At 36.1% G+C, this 23,368-nt stretch overlaps 1 protein-coding gene across 1 annotated transcript in view; it reads left to right on the top strand.

Annotated features, from left to right (window-relative positions):
• LRRK2 (leucine rich repeat kinase 2) overlaps positions 1 to 23,368 on the top strand; it is a 150,490-nt gene that overhangs the window by 98,209 nt on the left and 28,913 nt on the right. Inside the window, exons 34-40 of the mRNA XM_008061931.2 lie at positions 4,024 to 4,211; positions 5,049 to 5,203; positions 6,273 to 6,419; positions 6,560 to 6,751; positions 7,373 to 7,519; positions 9,842 to 9,942; positions 17,080 to 17,270. Coding sequence (XP_008060122.1) covers positions 4,024 to 4,211; positions 5,049 to 5,203; positions 6,273 to 6,419; positions 6,560 to 6,751; positions 7,373 to 7,519; positions 9,842 to 9,942; positions 17,080 to 17,270 — 1,121 coding nt within the window. The remainder of the gene's footprint in view (positions 1 to 4,023; positions 4,212 to 5,048; positions 5,204 to 6,272; positions 6,420 to 6,559; positions 6,752 to 7,372; positions 7,520 to 9,841; positions 9,943 to 17,079; positions 17,271 to 23,368) is intronic.

The raw sequence follows: 23,368 nt of genomic DNA on the forward strand, positions 1-23,368 counted from the left end.
CTCCAGTTGAGAACCATTAAGCAACTAGTTTGTTTATGAGAATAATTTATAATTTTACGTGTGATTCCCTGAGTCCCTAAAATGGTTATGCCCTTTTATATTAGAAATATCTCTTCCAATCAAACCATAATGGCACTTGAACTTCCTCAGACAATCTTGAATAATTGTTCCTAAATTCCATCTAAGGAAAAAAGGGAGATGTTTTAAAGGGATAACTAAAAAAAGTGGAGGGTAAATCCTGTACCATGGAACCTGAGAGTATATCGAAACATTATTGTCATTGACAATTAATTGTAATATGTCAGTTATTACTATTTGGGTAGATATTTTAAAATTAGGTTTCCATCATTCTGTACATATGTCATCACAGTGTATTTCTACTCATCTATTAAACAATAATGGAGCCAGTGGCGTCATGTGATCCAGAGCATATGCTCAAGGGTCAGCTTGACATGTATTTAAATCTCTTCTAAATACTTACTAGCTTTGTGACCTTTCTTCACACCTTTGTGTCTTCATTTGTAAAATAAGGATAATCACAATTTCCTCCCTAGTTCATTATGAGTGGTAAATGTTGGCTAACTTCATATTATTAAGGCATGTTATTTTAGGAAAAATATATATTCAAAATAATAGAAAGTTACTCATGTAGTTTTAGAAAGTGTGTCAGGAATGAAACCAAATAAAAAATATGTGTAGATAGATGCATCCTGTACAGTAAAGGGAGTTTTAAATATACCCAGCAGATTTTATCATCTTAGGTGGTTCATTGTAGCTACCAGAAAGTGGTCAAACTCTATGTAGTAAAGAAAAGGTTACCATTTGCCCCCAAAAGTGATGCGTTTCCATGTGACTTTGGAACATTTGAATTTGCACATATGTGGCTAATATTAAAGTGAGCATATCATACAGTACAATAAGGAAAGGGTTGCATCAGAATCATCCTTTTTAAACCAAAAATTAATTTCCACTATGACTGCAACAATATTTCTGGAAATTCTATGTAGTAATTCAGTTGAAACTTCATGAAAGTTCTTTTCATTAGCTTAGTCATAATTTAAACATGATAATTTAAGTGGAAACTAAATTAATAATTTGAACAGCACTACTATTTTGAAAGATTTAAAATGTCAGTAAAATGACAATTTGTATTTCTTGGCCAGGCTCAGTGGCTCAGCTTGTAATTCCAGCACTTTGGGAGGTTGAGACAAGCGGATTGCCTGAGCCCGTGGGTTCAAGACTGGCCTGGGCAACTTGGCGAGATCTCGTCTCTACAAAAAATCAAAAAATTAGCCGGGCATGGTAGCATTTGCCTGTAGTTCCGGCTACTTGGAAGGCGGAGGTGCAAGGATCACCAGAGTCCAGCAGGTTGATACTGGGGTGGCTGTGAGTTGTGCCACTGTACTCCAGCTTGGGTGACAGAGTGAGACTTCAACTCAAAAAAAACCCAAAATTCCTATTTACTTAAAAAATAAGTACTATCATTTTGATTTATGTGGATAAATTGAAATATAATGTCATTTTCACTAAGATTTAAATGGAATGAAAGCTGTAAATAATCAAGTGCAACCAAGAGAACCTTGTCTGACACCTATCAACAAAAATAATTAGGAGTATTCACCTCTGTGAATCATCAAAGCAAGGGCAGCAATGATTTCATAGTGCAGAAGCTCTAATGAGCCCACCCACTCTCTATGTGCCCCAAGCTGGCAAACCAAGTGTCTCTGAGTTCGTGCACTCATGGGGCTGGCATTTAAACAAGAGAACATTAATAAATAAGCACATATTGAGTGGTACAGAGTGCTACAAAGAAAATTTAAAGTGTGGTTGGAATTGTCAGAGAAGATATTAGCATTTAAAAAACACTTTAACGGTAAACAATTCTCATCACCACTTAAAGACTATGAAATGCACAATATGGAAGAAGTCCTAAACTACAGTGTTTATCATTTAACGAGCTATTGCACACTGCCATTAAATGCCAATATGTTCAATCAGTCATGCATTCATTGATTCAATAAAATGAATTTTGCATTCAAAAGATAAATATAGAGATGGGTAAGACAAAGCCCCAAGGAGGCCTAAGGATTTTACAATTCATTATTTTATTGAACTATATGATAACATAGTGTCTGCTTCCTTAAATATTATAGATCTAGTAAAGAAATTTAAGCACAATTTATTTTATTTTATTTTTATTGTGGATATGTGGGGTACAGGTCAGGATTAGCTACACAAACTGGCTGTGTGCAGGTGAAGTTTGGACCTCCAACTGGCTTTCACTTCCCCTGTTTAAGACCAGGTACTCTTTGTTATGCTATGTGCCCCCACTGACTGCGGATCCCTCCCTTGCAGTAATGTGATTAATGTGGCCTACCATCCAGGATCTACGAGGAACTCAAATGATCAAAAAGAAAAACAAACAAAATAAAACAATCCTTTCAAAAAGCGGGCAAAGGACATGAATAGATCTCAAAAGAAGATGTATAAGCAGTCGAGAGATACACGAAAAAATGCACAGCCTCACTAATCATAGGAGAAATGCAAATCAAATCCACAATGAGATACCACCTAATTCCAGTAAAGGATGACCCTCATCAATAAATCAAAAAATAACAGATGTTGGCGAGGGTGTGGAGAAAAGGGAATGCTTCTTACAATGTTGATGCAAGTGCAGGCTAGTTCAACCGATTTCTAAAAGAACTAAAAATTGATCTTCCATGCAATCCAGCAGTCCTTCTTCTAAGAATATACCTGGAGGAACATAAATAGTTCTACCAAAAAGATACCTTCACAAACCATTTAAAAAAATGAGTTTGGCAGCCAGGTGCGGTGGCTCACGCCTGTAATCCCAGCACTTTGGGATACTAAAGTAGGAACATTGCTTGAGCCCAGGAGTTGGAGATCAGCCTGGGCAAGATAGCAAGACTTTGTCTCAAAAAATTTTTAAAAATTAGATATATGTGGTGGTGCCTGTAGTCCCAGTTTCTCAGGAGGCTGAGGCAGAAGGATTGCCTGAGTCCAGGAAGTTGAGGCCTTGGTGAGCTGTGATCATCATTGCACCACATCCCAGTCTGGGCGACAGAGTAAGACCCTGATTCAAACAAACACACACACACACACACAAACAAAAGGAATTTGACTAAGTAAAATAAATAGGACTATGTAGATAATTATGACTAATATATGAGAGCTTACTATATAATAACAATCGCCATATGTACTTCATGTATTTTGTATGTGTTATTTCATTCTCATGGAAATCTAAGATGGTCACTTTTATCTCATTTTACAGAGAAGGAAGCTGTGCCTTAAATAAATCAAATATCTTTCCAAAGGTCACACGGGTAGTAGTAGAGCCTGGATTTGAACATGGGTTCTGACTTTGATTAACTGCCATGACAATGATCAAAGTTTGAAGTATTGTCTCTGTGTTAGATTCATCTGGGTTGCTTGTTAAAAATGATATTTAAAAAAAGCAGATTCTCAAACCTCAGACCAGATCTACTGACCAAGACTCTGCAAGTAGAATCCAGCAAAATTGAGTAGTTACTTTGAAAGTCACTAAACTATAATATACTACATAGCCTCCCTTCCCAGTGATGGAAAGCCTCTCCTATTCTATAAATGTAAAGTATTATTTCTATTGCAAACCTGTAGTGGTAACAGTCTGGAAGATAATTATCTGAGGAATATGTTATTGATGAGACTGCAATATGGATGTGAGCTAATGGATCAATCTGTTAATTAGAGCTAGGGGAATGTTGAAGGAGTCATTGGTTTCAAAGAATCTAAATAATTTCTGATCTGAATTCACTTTCTTAATTTAACAACTTTTGGGGAGAAGGAGATACCCCAATGGGCTTCTGGGCTACCTGGCTGTTAGAGAAATTAGGTCCTATGATGTACCTTATGAAAAAATTGTTCTGATCATTTTCACTGAGTGGAGACATGAAATGCTTTAAATTTGCAACCTTTCACGAAATGAATTCTAGCGATTATTTATGAGTTTAAATCTTTCAGATTTTGACAGTGAAAGTGGAAGGCTGTCCAAAACATCCTAAGGGAATTATTTCACGTAGAGATGTGGAAAAATTTCTCTCAAAGAAAAAAAGATTTCCAAAGAACTACATGTTACAATACTTTAAACTCCTAGAAAAATTCCAGATTGCCTTGCCAATAGGAGAAGAATATTTGCTGGTTCCAAGCAGGTAAACCAAATCATAAAAATCTAATTACTCCATGGAAATTCACCATCTATTATGTTCTTTTAATTGTCAAAGTAACTTTGTTCTATAATAGATGTGCTACTTATTTATATTTGTTTTTGCTTCTTGTGTAAACTTTCTTAGCCTTTACTTTTAATGAAAATACTGCATTTGACATTTTAAAGATATAGTAAATGACATTTTATGTACATAATTACTATTTTGTTTACTACTGCTTAAATTATTTAAGATATGTAAACCGTGGAAGTGTGTGTGTGTGTGTGTGTGTGTGTGTGTGTGTTTGTTTATCCTTACATGATGGTATTGAGAAAGCTGATTATATTAGGCCAATTTTGAGGGCAATAATTTTCAACAGTTTTAAAAGAATTTATGTCATCACAATGCAGGCCTAAAGTTATATAATTTTTTCTTTTTGCTTTATAAGAAACTGGGAAATGTTATAAAGTAGTATGATATTCAAAAGTGAAAATTACATTGATTGATGGATGGCAACCAATTTAAATATATAGACATGTATTATTTTCAATTTATATATAATCTTGGCATTTATCATTGTATAAGTGCTTGTAATAATTTATTAGTATACATAGGATTATTAAAAAATTGCATGCATCTATTGCATTTGAATATGCATTCGGATTGATTAAATGACCACTGAATTTTTGATGTAGGAAGAGCATATAGCAAAAGAATATTACCCTCAAGTAGTAAAATTCCTTAGGATAGTTGCCTTCATTGATTTCAAGCAGTAAAACCCTTTGACCAACATGGTTAGATGTTTTATAAAGCTATATAATGATAGTGTCCTTTATCCTTTAGTTTGTCTGATCACAGGCCTGTGATAGAACTTCCCCATTGTGAGAACTCTGAAATTATCATTCGACTGTATGAAATGCCTTATTTTCCAATGGGATTTTGGTCAAGATTAATCAGTCGATTACTTGAAATTTCACCTTATATGCTTTCAGGAAGAGGTAAGTGTTTAATGAAAACTTAATATTTTGAAAAATTAGGGAGAAAGGATATTAAAAACAATATGTCAGTTTTTCAGAGTTTACTTGTTGGAAGGCAGCTAAAAATCAGAAAATAAGCTCATAAAACCTCAGGGTGAGCAACAAAAAGATACATAATACATATAAACTCGTGAAATTTGTCAGGAAGAAATTTCTTCAGGTCCTCACTCCAAGTCCATTTGTTGTTATTTTAGAAACATTGCCAACAAATAGCAATAGTTTGCTTTCCAAACCACACTGAACTGGATGCAATAATTTAAAAAAATGGGAATATGGGGAGGCATTCATTTCAACACACAAATGTGTGCGTGCATGTGCATGCACACACACACTCAAATGAACAAACAAAAAAGGAATGACTACCGTACAGTCAAGGAGTTTTACTCAACAAGTGTAACAGGTCCTGGCCAATCAGTGTAGGGACTAGTATCTCTATTCTGTGGCACAGTCCCTGAGGAATTTACAATAAAGAACAAAAATGGGTGTTTATAATGCTAGCTCTTACTTTAAAGTAAATAAAGAGACATCTTGGTTATCCAAAGTGAAAATACCATTTTGGGGAGGTTAAAAATTAGCTTGACACAGGTGTTACTGGTTTCTGAAATAAGTCTTATCTTGCTTGGAATTAATCAACATATAGGTAGTTATACTGCATTAAAAAGTTCAGGAAGTTTTAGTGATAGCATGACCATCAACTTCTTTTTAAAAATGATGTTCTTATTTATGATTCTCTTTCTTCATCTATAAAGCATATTAAACTACTTGAAAGCATGAACCTGAAATGTATCTTAATTATCTACAGGTCATTTAATTTACCTTAGTGCAAAATTAAGGAAAATTTATTTAATGTAATATTTAGTAGATGTAGATGAAGACTCATATTATTAATGACTCAATACTTTCAATACGAATATATCTATATTACTATATTATGTCACTTGTGGTGTGTGCAGCCATTTTTCCCTCTTTATTTATTATGAAGTAGTAAATAATTAATGGATACATTTGGATTCTTTTAAACTCCTTTCAGAACGAGCACTTCGCCCAAACAGAATGTATTGGCGACAAGGCATCTACTTGAATTGGTCTCCAGAAGCTTATTGTCTGGTAGGATCTGAAGTCTTAGACAATCACCCAGAGAGTTTCTTAAAAATTACAGTTCCTTCTTGTAGAAAAGGTAAGGAAATCAATCCCAAACTTTGAATTGTACCACTAAAGAAATCTAAACTTAAAAAAAAAGTTAGTTTCTCTTTTCAAACTTTACAAAAGTATGAGGTTTAGAAAAGGTATTGATGAACTCTTTTTTGAATCATGTAGGCTGTATTCTTTTGGGCCAAGTTGTAGACCACATTGATTCCCTCATGGAAGAATGGTTTCCTGGGTTGCTGGAGATTGATATTTGTGGTGAAGGAGAAACTCTGTTGAAGAAATGGGCATTATATAGTTTTAATGATGGTGAAGAACATCAAAAAATCTTACTTGATGACTTGATGAAGAAAGCAGAAGAAGGTGTGTTTTGATACAACTTACAAATACTTGTCATGATCCTTCAACATTTGTGAAGTGAATTTTAATAAATGTAAATGTTCTTATTCAAAATGGATGAGTTAAAAATAGTATATTCAATTATAGTGAAAGTTCATAAAAATGGATTATGTTTATTACCAATAAAATCTTGTGTTCTAGATGTGGAAATGTTGGTTTTAGGGTTTGAGTGGCTGACTCATTGAGTAACATAACCTCATCTGTGAAACAGGAATACTAACCACATCTATCTCTTAGAGTTATTATGAGGATTAAAATAGATTGTACATGGACATAACTTATCCACATGTATGCCACATAATAACAGCTTCATGAATGTGGTGAAAGCAGAAAATAAATAATTTCCTAGTCACATGTCATGCAGTCTATAGCAGCTCAGAATTCTACTATCTAACATGAATCTAGAAATATATTCTCGAAATTCTAGGTAGATATTAAAATTTTCTGGAAAAATCTGGGATTGAGAAGAAAGAAAATGATGAGAAATTATAGAGAATATGTGCTTAATTTTGCAAGTCAAAACCACAAACTTACAAAGATTCCTAAATGTCCTATTTATTTAACAATGTTTTTTGTACTTCTCAGGAGATCTCCTAGTAAATCCAGATCAACCAAGGCTCACCATTCCAATATCTCAGATTGCTCCTGACTTGATTTTGGCTGACCTGCCTAGAAATATTATGTTGAATCATGATGAGTTGGAATTTGAACAATCTCCAGAGTTTCTTTTAGGTAACTATTTTTGTGACTGTATTTTAAATATAAATGTATAGGGTTTTTTAAATGCATCTGAGAAGTTGTGGGGTGCCTTTCTTTTCTGAGAGACTATTTTCTGGAGAGCCACAATGGACAAGTACTTCAACGGTATGATTTGATAGGGTTAGGAAAGGTTCCTTGCCTTCAATTTCCCTTCATACCTAGGTGTCACAAATCTACGGTATACTCCTCAACCTTACTTTTGTTTTTGGTCACCCAAAAGATAGATAGTCCATGCTCCACATTAATGCAGCTGTGCTTCTTAAATAGGAAAGGGCTTTAAAAATTAGAAATCTTTACTCCCACTTAAAATTGTGATATATCTCCCTAGAGTGTGTTTCCTCTCTGCCCCATTAAAATTTTTTCTTTGTTATAGATAGCTGTCCAGATTGAGGTGAACCAGAACAAAATGCATTCATTAAATATATTTTCTTTTATCCTACCCATTCTCTTCCTTCCCCTTCTACTTGCTTTCTTTTCCTCTCTCCTCTTCTGTCTACCCAATTCTATTTCAGATTCCAATACTTAACTCTCTATCTAGCCTTCATTTTCCCCTGAAACTCTCTCAATGTTAACAATATTACCTAATGGTATTAAAAGTTGAAAATTGAGTACTGTAGGGATAGGATGAGAGGGTATCAAGACTGAGAAGACACAGATAATAATACTTTTAACATGTTTATAATCAATTTGAAATATGTCATTCAAATGAGTTATTTATTTTAATAAGTACACATTACTTCTGAGCATAAAATAATATATGATTATATATGCTCACTATAGAGATTTTGAAAATACACACATAGATAGAAAAGCTTTCCATAGATGTGTAATTTTGCCACTTAGAAACAAGTTATTGTTGTTTCCTTGTAGATTTTTCTGTGTTTATTCACTTATATCCATCAAGTGACTACATTTCAAGGCACTATATGAGAACCATAAATATTATACAAATAGAATTTGCCCCACATCAGTGGAGACTAATTGTCCATGGGCTGGTCATGGTCAGTTTTTGAGGCAGGCTTCCATTTCTTTATATGTATTGGGCCTTGTAGGCTTGATAAACTCTGCAGAAGTTGAGATGATGGGGTAACAGAGCTTGTCAAGGAATGGCATAGCAAGAGTATAAAGACTTGAAGGTGCAAAGCATGTTTGGGAAAATTTGACTATTCCAGTTTGTCTAGAGAAATTGTTCTAAACCTTGCTTGCTCATTGCTCTCTCTGGGGGAATAAAAAGAAGGAAGGGGAGGAGGAGGAGGAAGAGGAAGAGAAGATGAAGAAGAGGAAGAAGGAAGAGAAGGAGAAGTCGGAGGAGGAGGAAGACCTAATGACCACGACTTTTGAGAACTAATTAGATCAGAATCTTTGAGCCCAGAAGTTAAAATTTTTAAGAAGCTCCTCAGGTATACTGTTCATCTAGGAGTAGGAGGAAAACTATTGAATTCAAGCTTAAAAAATGAAAAGTAGAATGAGGAGAGAACTAGAAAAGGCATTTGGGGCCACAATATGAAAATTGGCTGAATTTGGTTTTAATGTATCGGGCACTATGGAGGAATTCATTTTTGAGTAGAGAAGTGATGCAATCAAAGTGGAATTAAAGGGAAATTAATTTTGCACAAGAGTGATAATGAGCTAGAGGCAAGGAACTCTGGGGTCACCACAGTCTTGATGGAAGGCACCAGGGATACCCAACGGGTGTGGTAGTAGTGGAATCGAAAAGAGAGGTGTGGACATGAGTGAGGTTGTAACGTGGACTACCATTTAGCTGTGGGGCTAGGAATGGGGGCAAGAGTTAAGTTAATTCTTTAGTTTCAATACCAGAATTACTTGAAAAAGAATTTTGTTTTGTTTTTATTAGATATATGGAAAGTGGAATAAAAATGAGTTTGGAGAAAAGATGATGAATGTGGCTTCTGATGGAATGTGACTGAGATTGGGAAGAGCATGTGTGTAAATCTCCAACACAAAGTTGGAAGTATAAAAGAGATGTAGGAGGTAGCTTGTGGGTCTGTGTGACAATTCCGCACCTGTAGAGATAGATGGAGTCACCGGAGTGGATGAAGTAATTGAGTGAGGCATGTGTAGAGGGAAAACAGGAAGGTTGGGAACAAAAACATTAGATGTATCTTAGTCCATGGAGTAGAAGAAGAAAAAGAAAGTGTAAAAGGAGATTTGATCCGATGAAACAGTGGTTCTGAATTCTTTTCAAATATACAACAAATATAATTACTACAGTTGTGATTTTCTTAGTTTTTCTGCTTGGACAGATTAACTTAAGTGCTTTGTACTTTTCAAAAGGTGATGGCAGCTTTGGGTCTGTTTATCGAGCAGCCTATGAGGGAGAAGAAGTAGCTGTGAAGATTTTTAATAAACATACATCACTTCGGCTGTTAAGACAGGTAAGAAATCCAATAATATGATTACATTACATCATACATTGTTCATCTTCTGGAACTCTTACTTTGCATGCAGTTGTGAAATGCAAAATAATAACTACATTTCCTTCAAAAGTATACATGTTTAATTATGAAATCCCATTTTGTTATTTTTTTCTTATGGAATAGAAAACTTTGTCTTGTTTCTTGTGTTGAAAAACACACCAAAAAAGACAACGTTTTGAGAAATCTTGTAATTGTGATACTTAGGTATGATGTAAAATATTTTGTAAGATTCACTCACACTCCCTTGTTCGCTTTAGAACTTTGTTGTTCAAAATGTGCTCTGTGAACCAGCAGCCAGGTATCACCTGGGAGATTGTTAGAAATGTAGAATCTTGGGACTTGTGAGGGTCATAGTTTTGTCTCTGGTACTCCACATTAGTCGCACATCTAATTACTTCTGCCTGCTTCCAGACCTGAGGCCTGGCAAGCTCCTGACTTCAATTTGTTTTCTTTAGAGTACTTATCTTTCATTTTTCTGGTCCACAGAGATAATTGCTTTTCCTTTTTATTGAGCATGACTCCAACGTGTCCCGAGTGAAAGGAGCAGTTCAAAACACGATCTTACATTGCTGATTTGACTGGAAGTCAGAAATCTTAAACCAAAACTCTCGTTGTTAAGCTTACATCTCTCTCTTTTTGCATATTTCTATTTAAAAAAATTTTTTTTCAATACTTTTAAAATTTTCTTTTAAAGATGTGGGGTACAATTCAGGATTAGGTATTATACCTCTCTTTTCTGGATTTATCAACTTTAGAAAGAACCTATTGACTGCCTGCTACAAAAGATGGGGAATATTACCATATTTATCCTATCTCCTATTTCCTTTCACTATCCTTTTTCTAAAATTAAAAATTGGTAACATTAGTTTTCCTAAGGCATAATTATCATTTGAAATAATTTGTACAATTTCTTTTTTAGTACATGATCCCTAGAGAGTACGTACAGACCCCTGCTATATGGGTTGAGGAAATTATCACTATTCTCCTTTTTCCATCCCACCCCCTTCTTAAGTTATGTAATTTATGTCACTAATGTTTATAACATTTACATTCTATTCTGTAATCATAATTAAGTTGTTTACATTTTGCCTATAGTTTGGTTCTAATAACAAAACCAATAAATACCAATTATAATTGTTTTTATTTGTATAGAACCAATGTTTCTACCTTTATTTTTTATTTTTATTGATTTATTTTTTGAGTCATGATCTCACTCTGTCACCCAGGCTGGAGCAAGGGTATGATCATGGCTTTCTGCAGCCTTGCTCTCCTAGACTCAGATGATTCTTCTGCTTCAGCCTCCCGAGTAGCTGGGAGTACAGGTGTGTGCCACCATGTCCAGCTAATTTTTTATTTTTTTGTAAAGATGAGGTCTCACTATATTGCCTAGACTGATCTTGAACACTTGGACTCAAGTAATCCTCCCGCTTTGACCTCCCAAAGTGCTAGGATTATAGGCACGAGTCACTGCACCCAACCACTAAGTGATTTTACTTTTAGACAAGGAAATGTAACTTTCTTTCACTAGCCTTTTTGTGCTATTTGATTAGAAACATTCCAAATGTAAAAAAACAATGCAATCTCTATTGTTATGTATCTATCTAATGAATTGATAAAAATAGGGTCATATTTTAATTTGGGTCACATTTATATCTTGATTTTTTATTGTAGCTTTTGAGGTTTCTGGATATTATGATTATCTTTTTTGGAAAACAAACAAAAATACCCCCAAAAAACCAAACAAAAAATCATGTTGAGAGAAAAGATATATGTGTTATTCGTGCCTTTAAGAAATTCTAAGTTCTTAATCATACAATTTATATAATGAAATTTACCTTCTTCTTGAAGAAATTTCTCATCAGCTCATGGTTTCTTCCTCTAGATAGTAGATGTGCATTTCCAGGCTGCTTGCGCAGTAGTTAATCTGGGATTTCTTTTCTTCATCAACCCTGATTATTTCCCATTATTTATTGGATTCTATGGCTTTCTCTTGTTTGCAGTGTCTTTAGTTTTTACTGGAGAATACTTTCAAGTAATATTTTTAGAAAGGGTGTTTTGACGGTAAATGATTTTAGTTCTTACGTATTAAAAATACCTTGATTTTTTTCCCCCCTCACACTTGATGGATATGCTTTCACACTTTATTTTTTATTTTAAAGATGTGGGGTACAATTCAGAAGTGAGTACATAAGTGGTCATTGTACAGGTGAAGTCCAGTGGGCCTTCCATTGGTCCTCACTTCACCTGGTTTGGGATCAGGTACCTTACTAGTGTTATGTGCCCCCTCTCCCCCGGCAGTGATCCACTACTGCCAATCTCTTTGATGTAGTATGATGATAAATGCTCAGGGTCCACTTATGAGTGAGAACATGTGGTACTCAGTTCTTTGTTACTGTGATAGATCACTGAGTATGATTGGCTCTAAATTCATCCAAGTTGCTGCAAAGTCCATAATTTTACACTTTATTTTAGTCCATAATTTCACACTTTATTTTAGGTGGCCTTTAGGTTGGAAATAATTTTTCTTCAAAATTTGATGAAAATTCCATTGACTTTTTTAATGCCTTCTGTTGTTAATGAGAAGTCTGATACTCCTGTATAGGTTACTTTTAATTTAGTTTTAATTTTGTGTATTGGTTGTTTTCATCCCATCTGCCCCATAATTTTGTGAAAAATTATCTTTTATTCATTCTTTTCTATTATGTATTTTTTCATTCCTAAGATGTATTAATTATTATCGAGCAACTACTGTGTACCTGGCTAAGTGATGAGCTATCTAGTGGATCACAGTAGTAAGCCAGACTAGCTAAGTCCTTGCTTTTGTGGGGCCCATGTCTAATTACTAATGATCCATTACTGCTGATCATTCCTCCAGGGTTATATATTAGGTGATGAGCCTTCTGGGTCTATCATTCATGTTTTTTGAACTCCTTCATAACATTATATTTATAATTCACGTGACTGACTTGAGTGTCTCTTACAAATCTCTCATTTGTTTTTTAGAATTGCCTCAATATTCAGCTTTCTACTGAATTTGTTTTCATAATCATATTTTCAATTTCCAGTTATTCTTTCCTTTCTCTCTGGTTGTTCCTTTGAAGCCATTTCTTTTTAAAGATAAAATATCATCAAAAATTTCTATCAACATCTTTGCTGTTTTCTCTGAGGTCATTTGTTCTTTGGTTCCATCTTGATCTTTCAGTTTTGTGTTGTTGGTTTTTCAAATTGGGTGTTTTTGAGTGACTTTTTGTCTATGAACTAAGGACTATATCATGGGCTCTTAATGGGTGAACTTTTTTAAAAAAATCTTTTTTTGTTTGTTTGTTTTGTTGAGACAGGGGTCTCACGGTTTTGCCCAGCCTGGTCTTGAACTCCTGAGCTCAAGCAATCCTGCCTTGGCCTCTCAAAGTGCTGGCATTACAGGGATGGGTCACCATTCCTAGTCTTTTTTTTTTTTTCCCCCCGGATACTCTTTTCTTTAGGTTATGTGGGCAGGGATTACCCAGGTCTGCTGAGACCATAATACCTGACAAAGCAAGGAAGGCTTTCCTCTGAAGGTGTTGTCCTTGAGACTATTTCCTTTTTGTTTAGCGTTGCATTATGTTCTCCCTTCTTCATCTGTTGTAGTGTTCTAGTTACTTCAGGCTGTGTTCTGTGTCTTTTCTTCGTCCCAAAACTTTCTGCAGTGAGCTTTATCAGGTAAATTACCTTAACTTTTCCTCTTTAAAAAAACCACAGGGAGTACTCACAATAGGGTTGTTTTAATCCAGTGGCTTTGGCCAATTCTTTATAATTTCTTTACCCTCTGTATATTGGTTTTACTCCCTCAGGTTGACTTTTCTCCTTGTGGTAAACTTGCTCCAGGCTTCAGAGTTACAAAACACAAGTACAGAAGAGAATATCTTTTTTGAGGTTTTATACCTCAAAGGAACCAAAAGTCCTACACTGTAGCTCATTCAATAAGCTTCTGTTGATCTCAGTGAGTCACCTGTCCTTTTCTCAACAAGTACTGTGTTCTGAGTGATGCTTTGTGCTGATTGGCTTATGCCTATGCTACCAAACCAATCACTGTGGTCATAAGGATGGTATTACTTAGAATATTCTCACCTTTTCTCTGAGGTTGGTGTTGGGGCCAGTTCCCCTTAAACTGAAATCCATGGGCTACATGGGCGAGGGTTGAGTACCTCAGCAAAAATCAGGGTACTCTTAGTAGGAAAGAAAGGGAAATGCACAACCAACAGTGGTCACTCCTGTACTTGCTCTTGTTTTATTTACTGCTGGTGATTTATTTACATTTTTTTCTGAGTGTCTATTGACAATAGGAATGAGAGAGAGGGACATGGTGAAAGGGGACATAAAATCCAATGCTAACTCTGCTGTCTTATTCCAGAACCCAACTGTATTTTTTAATTTATTCATCCTCAATTTTTTCTTGATTTATTAAAAAAATTTTGAGAGGTTAAATCTAAATAACTCATTCAAACTTATGTTCTTGTAATATTTTAGTTACTCTGAATAATGAAAAAAATTTTCATGTCTGTACAAAATGTCCTGTGGAAATTTCGATTATTAGTAACAAGTCACACTCTAGTTCTAGGATTAAGTTAAATATTTTGTATATAGGAGCAAGTCTGTGAACCAAATCTGGGCACACTCTTTTTCAATGTGCAGGGCATTTGTTATATAAGTTAATTTTTCAGATTTGGTCGTTAGTCTTCATTACATGTCTCAAATTTTTAAAAATGTTCTTGGGGAACTCTGATGTCTGGGGCTGATGAGATAGCTAGGCAAACCAAGAGAATGATAAAAGAAGTGGAAAAAAGAAGAGTATATATAATGTACTTTTTCTCTTTAAACAGAAAGAAAGAAAAATGAAATTCGAGGATGATTCTACCAGTAATCATGAATTGGGACAGATCTGTTACACTGTCTTGTTCCTTTCACTTGGCAATCAGTGAGTTGCTTTTTTCAGGATAGGAAATTAGGCTTAGGCCTCGTCTGTGCCTCTGAAAGTAAACAGAGCTAACTTAACTTGTTCTCATCAATTTTAACCAACTGAGCTAATCAGACATGAACATTAAAAAAAGATTGTATCTACTAAGCAAATATGACTGCAGTCTGAAGCTTTGTTCTCGGAAAATCCCCTCTCAGGGTATTCAGCCTTTCTTCTGAAGCTTGCAGAATTCTCTACACTTGAGTTTTCCGATCAGTTCTGTTGGTGCTGATACTCCACACCTTTGAAGCTAGTTGCTAAGAAGCAGAGCTTCTGTAGTGATCACAGTTCAAAACATGAATAAATTTAACATCACATAAGCTATAGATTTCAACTAAGTTACAGTTTCACACTAAAGTGGAGTATATAGAATAGAATGAATAGAATTCAAACACAACAGTGTCATAAAAGAGACTGCAAAGTTTCTCATGATGTGGTCCACAGGGATAATTGTGTTCCAATGATGACCTCTTTTCAAGTCAAAATAGTAACTCTGCCTTCTTGGATTGGAGAGATTGTTGCAGCCAGGGAATGCTTTAGCAAGGTAGCCCACAGTGGGCCACTGAGCAAGTGTTGGTATTTGAGCTAAGATCGGAATGGCAAGAAGCATTCAATCATGTGAAGAGTGAAGGGATTTCTAGGCAGAGGTTTCAGCAAAGGCAATGACCTTGTACCTGGAAAGAGCCGGGCATGTGGTGGGGATTGAGGGATTGCCAATGTGGTTGATAGGTGGTGAATGAAGAAGAAGGAGAAAGGAAGAAGTCTGGGAGATGTGCAGGATCCTTATCCTATGAGGCCACACGGTCACAGAAGCACATGAGATTTTAATCTATTAGTAATAGGAAGTCATTAAAGAGTTTTCAGGAGGGGATGATACCGTGTATTTCTGTGAAGTTAGGAATTATCCTCACTAAACTTTTGTAGGCATTAAGCTAGAGTTTATGGGCAGGTTTTACCTCATATGCCAGGTGCAGTTGATTAATTGGCTACTCAGAATCCTGGCTGAGAAGGATTCTGTGACTAATCAGAATTCGTTAGATGAGGTTGACATGGCTGGCCAATATGACCACAGTGTGCATACTGTCCCTGCATTATATTTTCTGCTAAAAACAGAACAAAAGGAAAATAGAACTTAAATTTTTAAATCAAACAATACTGTTGAGCCTTAAACAATGTGGGGCTTAGAGGTGCCAAACCCCCTTACGGTTGAAAATCCCCATGTACCTTTTGACTTCCTCCAAAACTTCTATTAGTCTACTGTTGACTAGAAGCCTTACTGATAACAAACATTTGATTAACACATATTTTGTATGTTAAATGCATTACATACTTATTGTATTCTTTTTTTTTTTGAGTTGGAGTCTCACTCTGTCACCCAGACTGGAGTGCAGTGGCCGCTCCTGGCCACCACAGCCTCGATCTGCTGGGCTCCGGCGATCCTTTGCCTCAGCCTTCCAAGTAGCCGGAACTATAGGCGCGCTACCACGCCCGGCTAGTTTTTGATTTATTGTAGAGATGAGGGCGTGCCAAGTTGCCCAGGTGGGTCTCGAACCTGCAGACTCAGGCAATCCACTCACCTCAGCCTCCCAAAGCGCAGGATTACAGGCTGAGCCACCGAGCCTGGCTTCTTATTGTATTCTTATAATACTTATTCTTACAATACATACTTATTGTATTCTTACAATAAAGTAAGCTAGAGAAAAGAAAAAGAAGAGAAAATGTATTTACTATTCATTAAGTGGAAGTAGATCATCACAGAGGTCATTACCTTAACCATCCATGTTGAGTAGGCTGAGGAGGAGTAAGAAGAGGAGGATTTGCTCTTACTATCTCAGAAGTGGCAGAGGTGCAAGAAAATCCACATATAATGGACACACATGGTTCAAACCCATATTGTTCAAGGGTCAAGTGTAGTTTCAAAACCAGCTGTTAATTACTGAAAATATGGAAAGTATAAAAACACTCAAAGAAGAAATGGAAAGTTTATCTTAATCCAATTACCCAGAAAAATCCATGGTCAATGTGTGGATGTACTTACAGAAGGAGAAACTTGCGTAGTAGCTGATGTCATATAACTCTTACGTGACTTTGGACTTTTTCAGGAACTAGTGGTGCTTTGCCACCTTCATCACCCCAGCTTGATATCCTTGCTGGCAGCTGGAATTCGTCCTCGAATGTTGGTGATGGAGTTAGCCTCCAAGGGCTCCTTGGATCGCCTGCTTCAGCACGACAAAGCCAGCCTCACCAGAACCCTGCAGCACAGGATAGCGCTCCATGTGGCTGATGGCTTGAGGTTAGTAGGTCACACTGCTTCTTATTCAGTGCATAACAAGTTAAGCCCAAACTTATTCTCAGCCTCTGAAGCACTGTGCCCCAGTAACATTTTATTAACAACTTGGATTAAAAAAAACCCTACTATTTCCTTGATCAAATTTTGTCATTTCATAAGAGTAGAAGATTGTGCAGAACCTTATAGCTAGTAGTAAGAGGATTTGCAACCAAGAGTTCTGCTCTAGAGCCCATGATCTCAACCCTGTACTTGCCTTCCCTAAAAAAATATAGGTTAGGCTTCTAAGTATCAAGGTGTTAACTGGATAGTTCCAATAGGAAAGATTAGTCTGCATGATTATCTCTTGTGTCTAAGAGTTACACTTAACCCTGTAGCCAGTTGGTCCCTGGAAGAGGCAGCACAGTCGAGTGGAAACGTTGTGTTCTTTGGATACAAAGGGACTGGGATTAGTCCCTGCTCCACACACTTAGTAACGGTGATGATGCTATAGCTCTAATTCTAGTGTTCTAATAGTGGGTAAACCATGCCTAATGTGGAATGCACAAAGTTGTGAAGACTTCTGTAATAACTGAAGACATTCCAGATCAAATTATCAATGTTCTCTCTGCCATTGCTCCCCATCTCCTGCTACCCAGTTGTTACACCTGAGAGTCATCCTTCATTCCTACCTTTCTCTCACATCTCACACCTAATGCTTCAGCAAATTTTTTCAGTTCTGCCTCCAAAATATATCTTAATGCAGATCCTTTTCACAGTTTCTCACACTGCCATCTGAGCTAGAGGCATTATTATCTCTCATTGCCTAACTGGCCCCCTGTGTCCACTTTTGTACCAGGAGATAGCCTGTTCTTCACATTCAGCTCTCGAGTCAGAGAGGAAGTCCTGACACCCTTTGTCTCTCTAGCGCCTATGGCTGCCTAGTTTTCTTATTGTTTTTCATTTTTAAAATTTGTTTCTTGTCTCTTTGCTATATGAATCTAGGTGTCATGAGAGCAGGCACTTTTCATCTTGTTCACCGTTGTATCTCCAGCATCTAGAAAATCCTCAGGAAATACATGTTGGGAGTAGGAGAGAGAGAGAAAGGAGGAATGGAAAGAATAGTGTGCTTGGTACATGGTAGCCATGCAAGGGTACAAATTGTCTTCTCCTTCCCTCTTTTCCTCCCTTCGTTTCTTCCTTCCTTCTTTCCTTTCCTTTCTTTTTTTTTCCTCCCTCCCTCCCTCTCTCCCTTCTTTCCTTCTTTCTTCCATTTGGGGTCTCACTCTGTTGCCCAGGCTGGAGTGCAGTGGCATGAGCACGGCTCACTGTAGCCTCGACTTCCTGGACTCAAGTGATCTTCCTGCCTCAGTCTCCTAAGTAGCTGGGACTACAGATGCATGCCACCACTGAGGCAAATTTTTTTGATTTTTTTTTTTTTTTGGAGATGAAGTCTTGCTCTGCTGTTTAGGTTGGTCTCAAACGCTTGGGCTCAAGTCACTAGCAAGCAAACAAAACACAATGAGGAGGATATAACTAGTAATAGTTTATTGAGAATATAAGTATATTAAACGAGTAGATTTCCCTTCTCAGCCTGAAATCCCGCACCTTTGGGAAGCTGAGGTGAGTGGATTGCCTGAGCCCGTGGGTTCAAGACCCGCCTGGGCAAGCGAGACCTCATCTCTACAATAAATCAAAAAATTAGCAGGGCGTGGTAGCGCGCGCCTGTAATTCCAGCTACTCGGAAGGCTGAGGCAGAAGGATTGCCGGAGCCCAGCAGGTCGAAGCTGCGGTGGCCGGGAGCGGCCACTGCACTCCAGTCTGGGCGACAAAGTGAGACTCCAACTCAAAGGAAAAAAAAAAAAAGATCCAGAAACTGCTGGAAACAATATAGATTATAAAATGGAACAAGATGCAAAGATTTGAATTTGAGTTGATATTTCTGCTTTTGAACACCAGGGGGAACCTTGTATTAAATTAATCTAGGAAAACAGCAGCTTAGTCGCCTGTATTTCAAAGCCCTCTTTCCTTAATTTAACTAACTCCAGGTCTTAGTTTTTCCCTAATACTTTCACATAATCCCCAAAGTGCTTATTTATAAAATGAAGAGTTGCCATTTAAAAAAATTTAACGCTGTTTGAAAAAAAATCTCATTTCTAAAACAGCTTATTCTAGTTCTCTGAAACCTTCCTTTAAATACCAAATTCAGCAGTTTCTGAAGTAAATGAAATGTCAGCGTATTTTTAAAATAATTTGCCTAATTTGTTCTTAGCATAATGCCAGAAGAGTTTTTTAGATCTTGTGCCACAAGAGACTAGTAGATTTCAGTAGCTATCAATCTTCTGCTAGCAGTAAGTATATTTTAGCAGTAAAATCCAGCATTAAGGTTTTCTTTCACAAACATATTATGGCATAGAGCTATAACAACAGAGTCATAAAAAGAAAATCACACTCTTTTGAGGTCCTTTAAATGCTGGAGTCTTTTAGAGTGACCTGAAAGAACTTTCTTCATGTTACATGTTCTCTTTTCTGCAATCTTGCCTTCAACTATTAGCTTACATCTCCAATTCAATCCACTCGTCCACTCGCTGTAACTCTTTATCATAGTCCCAGGATATCTATGAAGATATTATTCTTATATGTTTGTGTGTTTCAATATTTTCAAAATAGAATTTATACTGTCCTTGCTGCTGCTTCCCCCTTTTAAAAAATAATAACTAGTTTTTAGTCTTTGAATCTGTTTTTTTTCCTTGTATCCCCTGCTCGTGAAGCCAGGATCCTTGTAGACACATCTTGACCAGTTCCTTCCCTCAAAAACCAAGTATCTATCTGGTCCATTTGACATTATCTTTTTAGTCAATTCATTTATTTTTATGCCACTACTGCTGCCTGGGTTCAGTATGTCCTGGGAATTATCAGAATCTTTCTTTCAAAATAAAAATCTAATTATGCTTGACATTCTCTGATAGTTTCCAGTTATCTGCAAAGTGCATCCAAACTCCTTGACATTGCATCAAAACACCTTCTGCAATGCCTCTTGCCTCCCTCACCAGACCCTTTCTACTTCCACTGCCCACACCACCTTCTGGCCATGCAGAAGGGCTTGGATTTTCAGTTACATTCATGTCCCTCTATCATAGTGTTTGTTATTCCTCTCTTTGCACAAAGTTGTCTGCCTACATAACTCATTTTTCTCAAGAATTTGTTCACACTCTACCAATTTCTTCACTGTCTCTACCATGAAGCTCAGTTGTACATGAAGAGCTAGCCTTTCTGCTGTGTGTTTCCTGGATCTGCTCCATGTAGGACATTGTATTAGGTGCTGAAGAAGGAAAGAGAGAGATTATATTATTCTTGAGGTTGGAATCGTACAATCTAGTGGAAGAGTCGACTTGGCTATCTTTGACTCTGTGCTCTTCTCCCCCTGGACTTCCCTAGCATGTGGTACTTACACATTTCTGGAACCTTATTTGAGTACTTGCTTGAGAATTGTTTGAGCACATTCCTTCCAGGGTGTGATCCCCTCGAGAGCAGAGATATAGAAAGATGGCTTTGTATCCCTTAATGGCTGGTTCTCATAGATGCCTAGTACATATTTATTAAATGAATGAATTCTATTTTTAGAAAAATTATATTCAGGATGAGATAAAGTACTTTAAATTATGAAGGAAGGGAGTTCTTAGCAACTCTAATGATAATTACAATTAAAGATTGACAGTTTAGCAGAATATAAACCAGTTTATTTTAATAGTCAATTGTCAATAGTCATTGTCACACAATGCATGGGTTATGGCTGGATTATTATCAGGAAGGCAAGTTCTGTATTTATTATTTCAGACGAGATCGGTATGTTCAGTGTGGTATGGCCTACCTGTGCTTATTATTTCAAAAGATATTTTCTGTTCTAGTAAAAGCTGTTAAAACTGTGGTTTTAAAGATTAAATTCTGTAATTGAACATTTTAACTAATCCAGATAGTCTCTCTTTCCCACTGATAGTCTCTTTCCCACAGATATTATTTCAAATTAAGCTTAACAACTTTTTAGCCTGTGGGAAGTAGTCTCAAAGAATCTGTGTTCTATAAATATACTAAAAGAGGCTTGCAGTATGAAGGATTTGGATGCTATTCAATGATGTATGACTTGGCTTTAACTTTTATTCTTAATCTCTCAGCTTTTCTCTTCAGCGGGGCAAGAGTATCTAATGGTCTTCACTAAGCCCTTAGTAAATTTCTTTTTCAAGCCCATTACTTGTTGTTAAGGTCAACTTCATTAGTGCATTTATCTTATTTTTCAGTCAAAAATAGGCATACTAAAATGAATGGACTTAATGTCACATGACCTAACTACATCCTGGAAGAGAGAGAATCTTCTATGGTATTAGTTGATGCAATTGAAGGATATATACTGTCTAGGCAATCAAAGAATGGAAAGTTCAGGGTATCCTTGCCACTCTGCTCCTAATTTCCACAGCAGTAGTTAGTCCTGGGTAATGGAGTAAATATTTATTGATATAACGTGAATCAAAACCAACATTCACAAATACACAAATAATTTTAATTTAACTCCATTAAGTCCTGGGAAAAAATGTTCTTTCAAGGTAAGTTATAATATACCTGTGACCTCACATGGAAGGATATAGTCAATTTCACATTGTTCATATCAAGAAAATAAAGGGGCTGGAAAGACAAGAACAATTAAATTCTAATTTCAGTGGAAACATTCAGATTACTAAGATAAAGTCACAATTGAGGGAAATAGAAGACATAAATATCAAAGAACGATCAACAAGACAAAAAGATGGTTCTTTGAAAGAATAAATAAGATTGACAGACTCCTGGCCAGATGAACTTAAAAAAAAAGAGAGAGAGAGTGAAAGTTCAAATAAGCACAATTAGAAACAAAAAAGGTAGTATCACAACTGACCCCAAAGAAATTCAAGATTATCAGAGATTTCTAAGAACATCTATATGCAAATAAATTAGAAAATGGAGAATTTCCTGGTATTACACAACTTTTCAAGGTTGAAACAAACAAAAAAATTGAAGCCCTAAACAGACCAACAAGAATCCAGAAAATCAACTGGGTTCTAAGAAACCTCCCTGCCAAAAAAACCCTGGACTGGATGGTTTCTTAGCTGAATTCTACAAGAGCTGATACCAATCTTTTGTATACCATAACTCTAAAATGAAAAAAATAAAAATAAAATAAAATAATTCATATCGTGGAGCAGGGAAGACAGAGTGGAAAATCAGAAATTTTTAGATGTCTGATATAATAGTAACATTAAAGTTTACTCTGACCATGTTTCCAGAATGGGTAAGACCTGGTTGATATTAAAACTTTATGTTATTTTTTAATAATAACTAATTTTTATTCTTTGTCTGAAATGTCCAGCTCTAGTTTCTCATGGTTGCTTGAATCAGTCTCTAAAAGGAAGGACTTTAATATCATCTAACATCATCTTTCCTAAGACAATGTTTTATCCATTCCTTCAGTCCAAAGTGTTCTTTCATATTCATAATTTGTAACAGAAGTAGGCTTATGGTAAATCATATCTTCAAATAGAGGTAAAGATTGGCACTTAGAAATCATCTTATATTTTGATTTGCTATCATTGAAAAAGTAGAAAATATTCTCCAAAACATTAGGAAACATTTTATTAAGAAAAATAAATATCGAAGATAAGTGAAATGGAGAAAATTTTAAAAGCTGAGATAAACCTGTATATGGCTTTAAGAAAATCACAACCATTAAATAATGGAAAGTACAACAAAATTCTATCAACTTTTAATTAACATATTTACAATTTAAAATTGTTAAAATATGCCTATGATCATTGAAGGAATTCAGAATTCCCTTTAATTAACTTCAAAAGTATATGAAAGAAACATATATGCCCCCAAATTGAGACTTTGTCTGAGATGGACTTGTCTTAAAATTTAAGTCATTCACTTATCAGGATTCACTTTTTTTTTTTGATTTGGAGTCTCATTCTGTCGCCCAGACTGGAGTGCAGTGGCCGCTCCCAGCCACCGCAGCCTCGACCTGCTGGGCTCTGGCGATCCTTCCGCCTCAGCCTTCCAAGTGGCCGAATTACAGGTGCGGCGCTACCACGCCCGGCTGA

Source organism: Carlito syrichta, unplaced genomic scaffold (assembly GCF_000164805.1).
Source record: "Carlito syrichta isolate Samal-C Ts95f unplaced genomic scaffold, Tarsius_syrichta-2.0.1 Scaffold305642, whole genome shotgun sequence".
In the NCBI taxonomy this organism is placed as follows: Eukaryota; Metazoa; Chordata; class Mammalia; order Primates; family Tarsiidae; genus Carlito; species Carlito syrichta.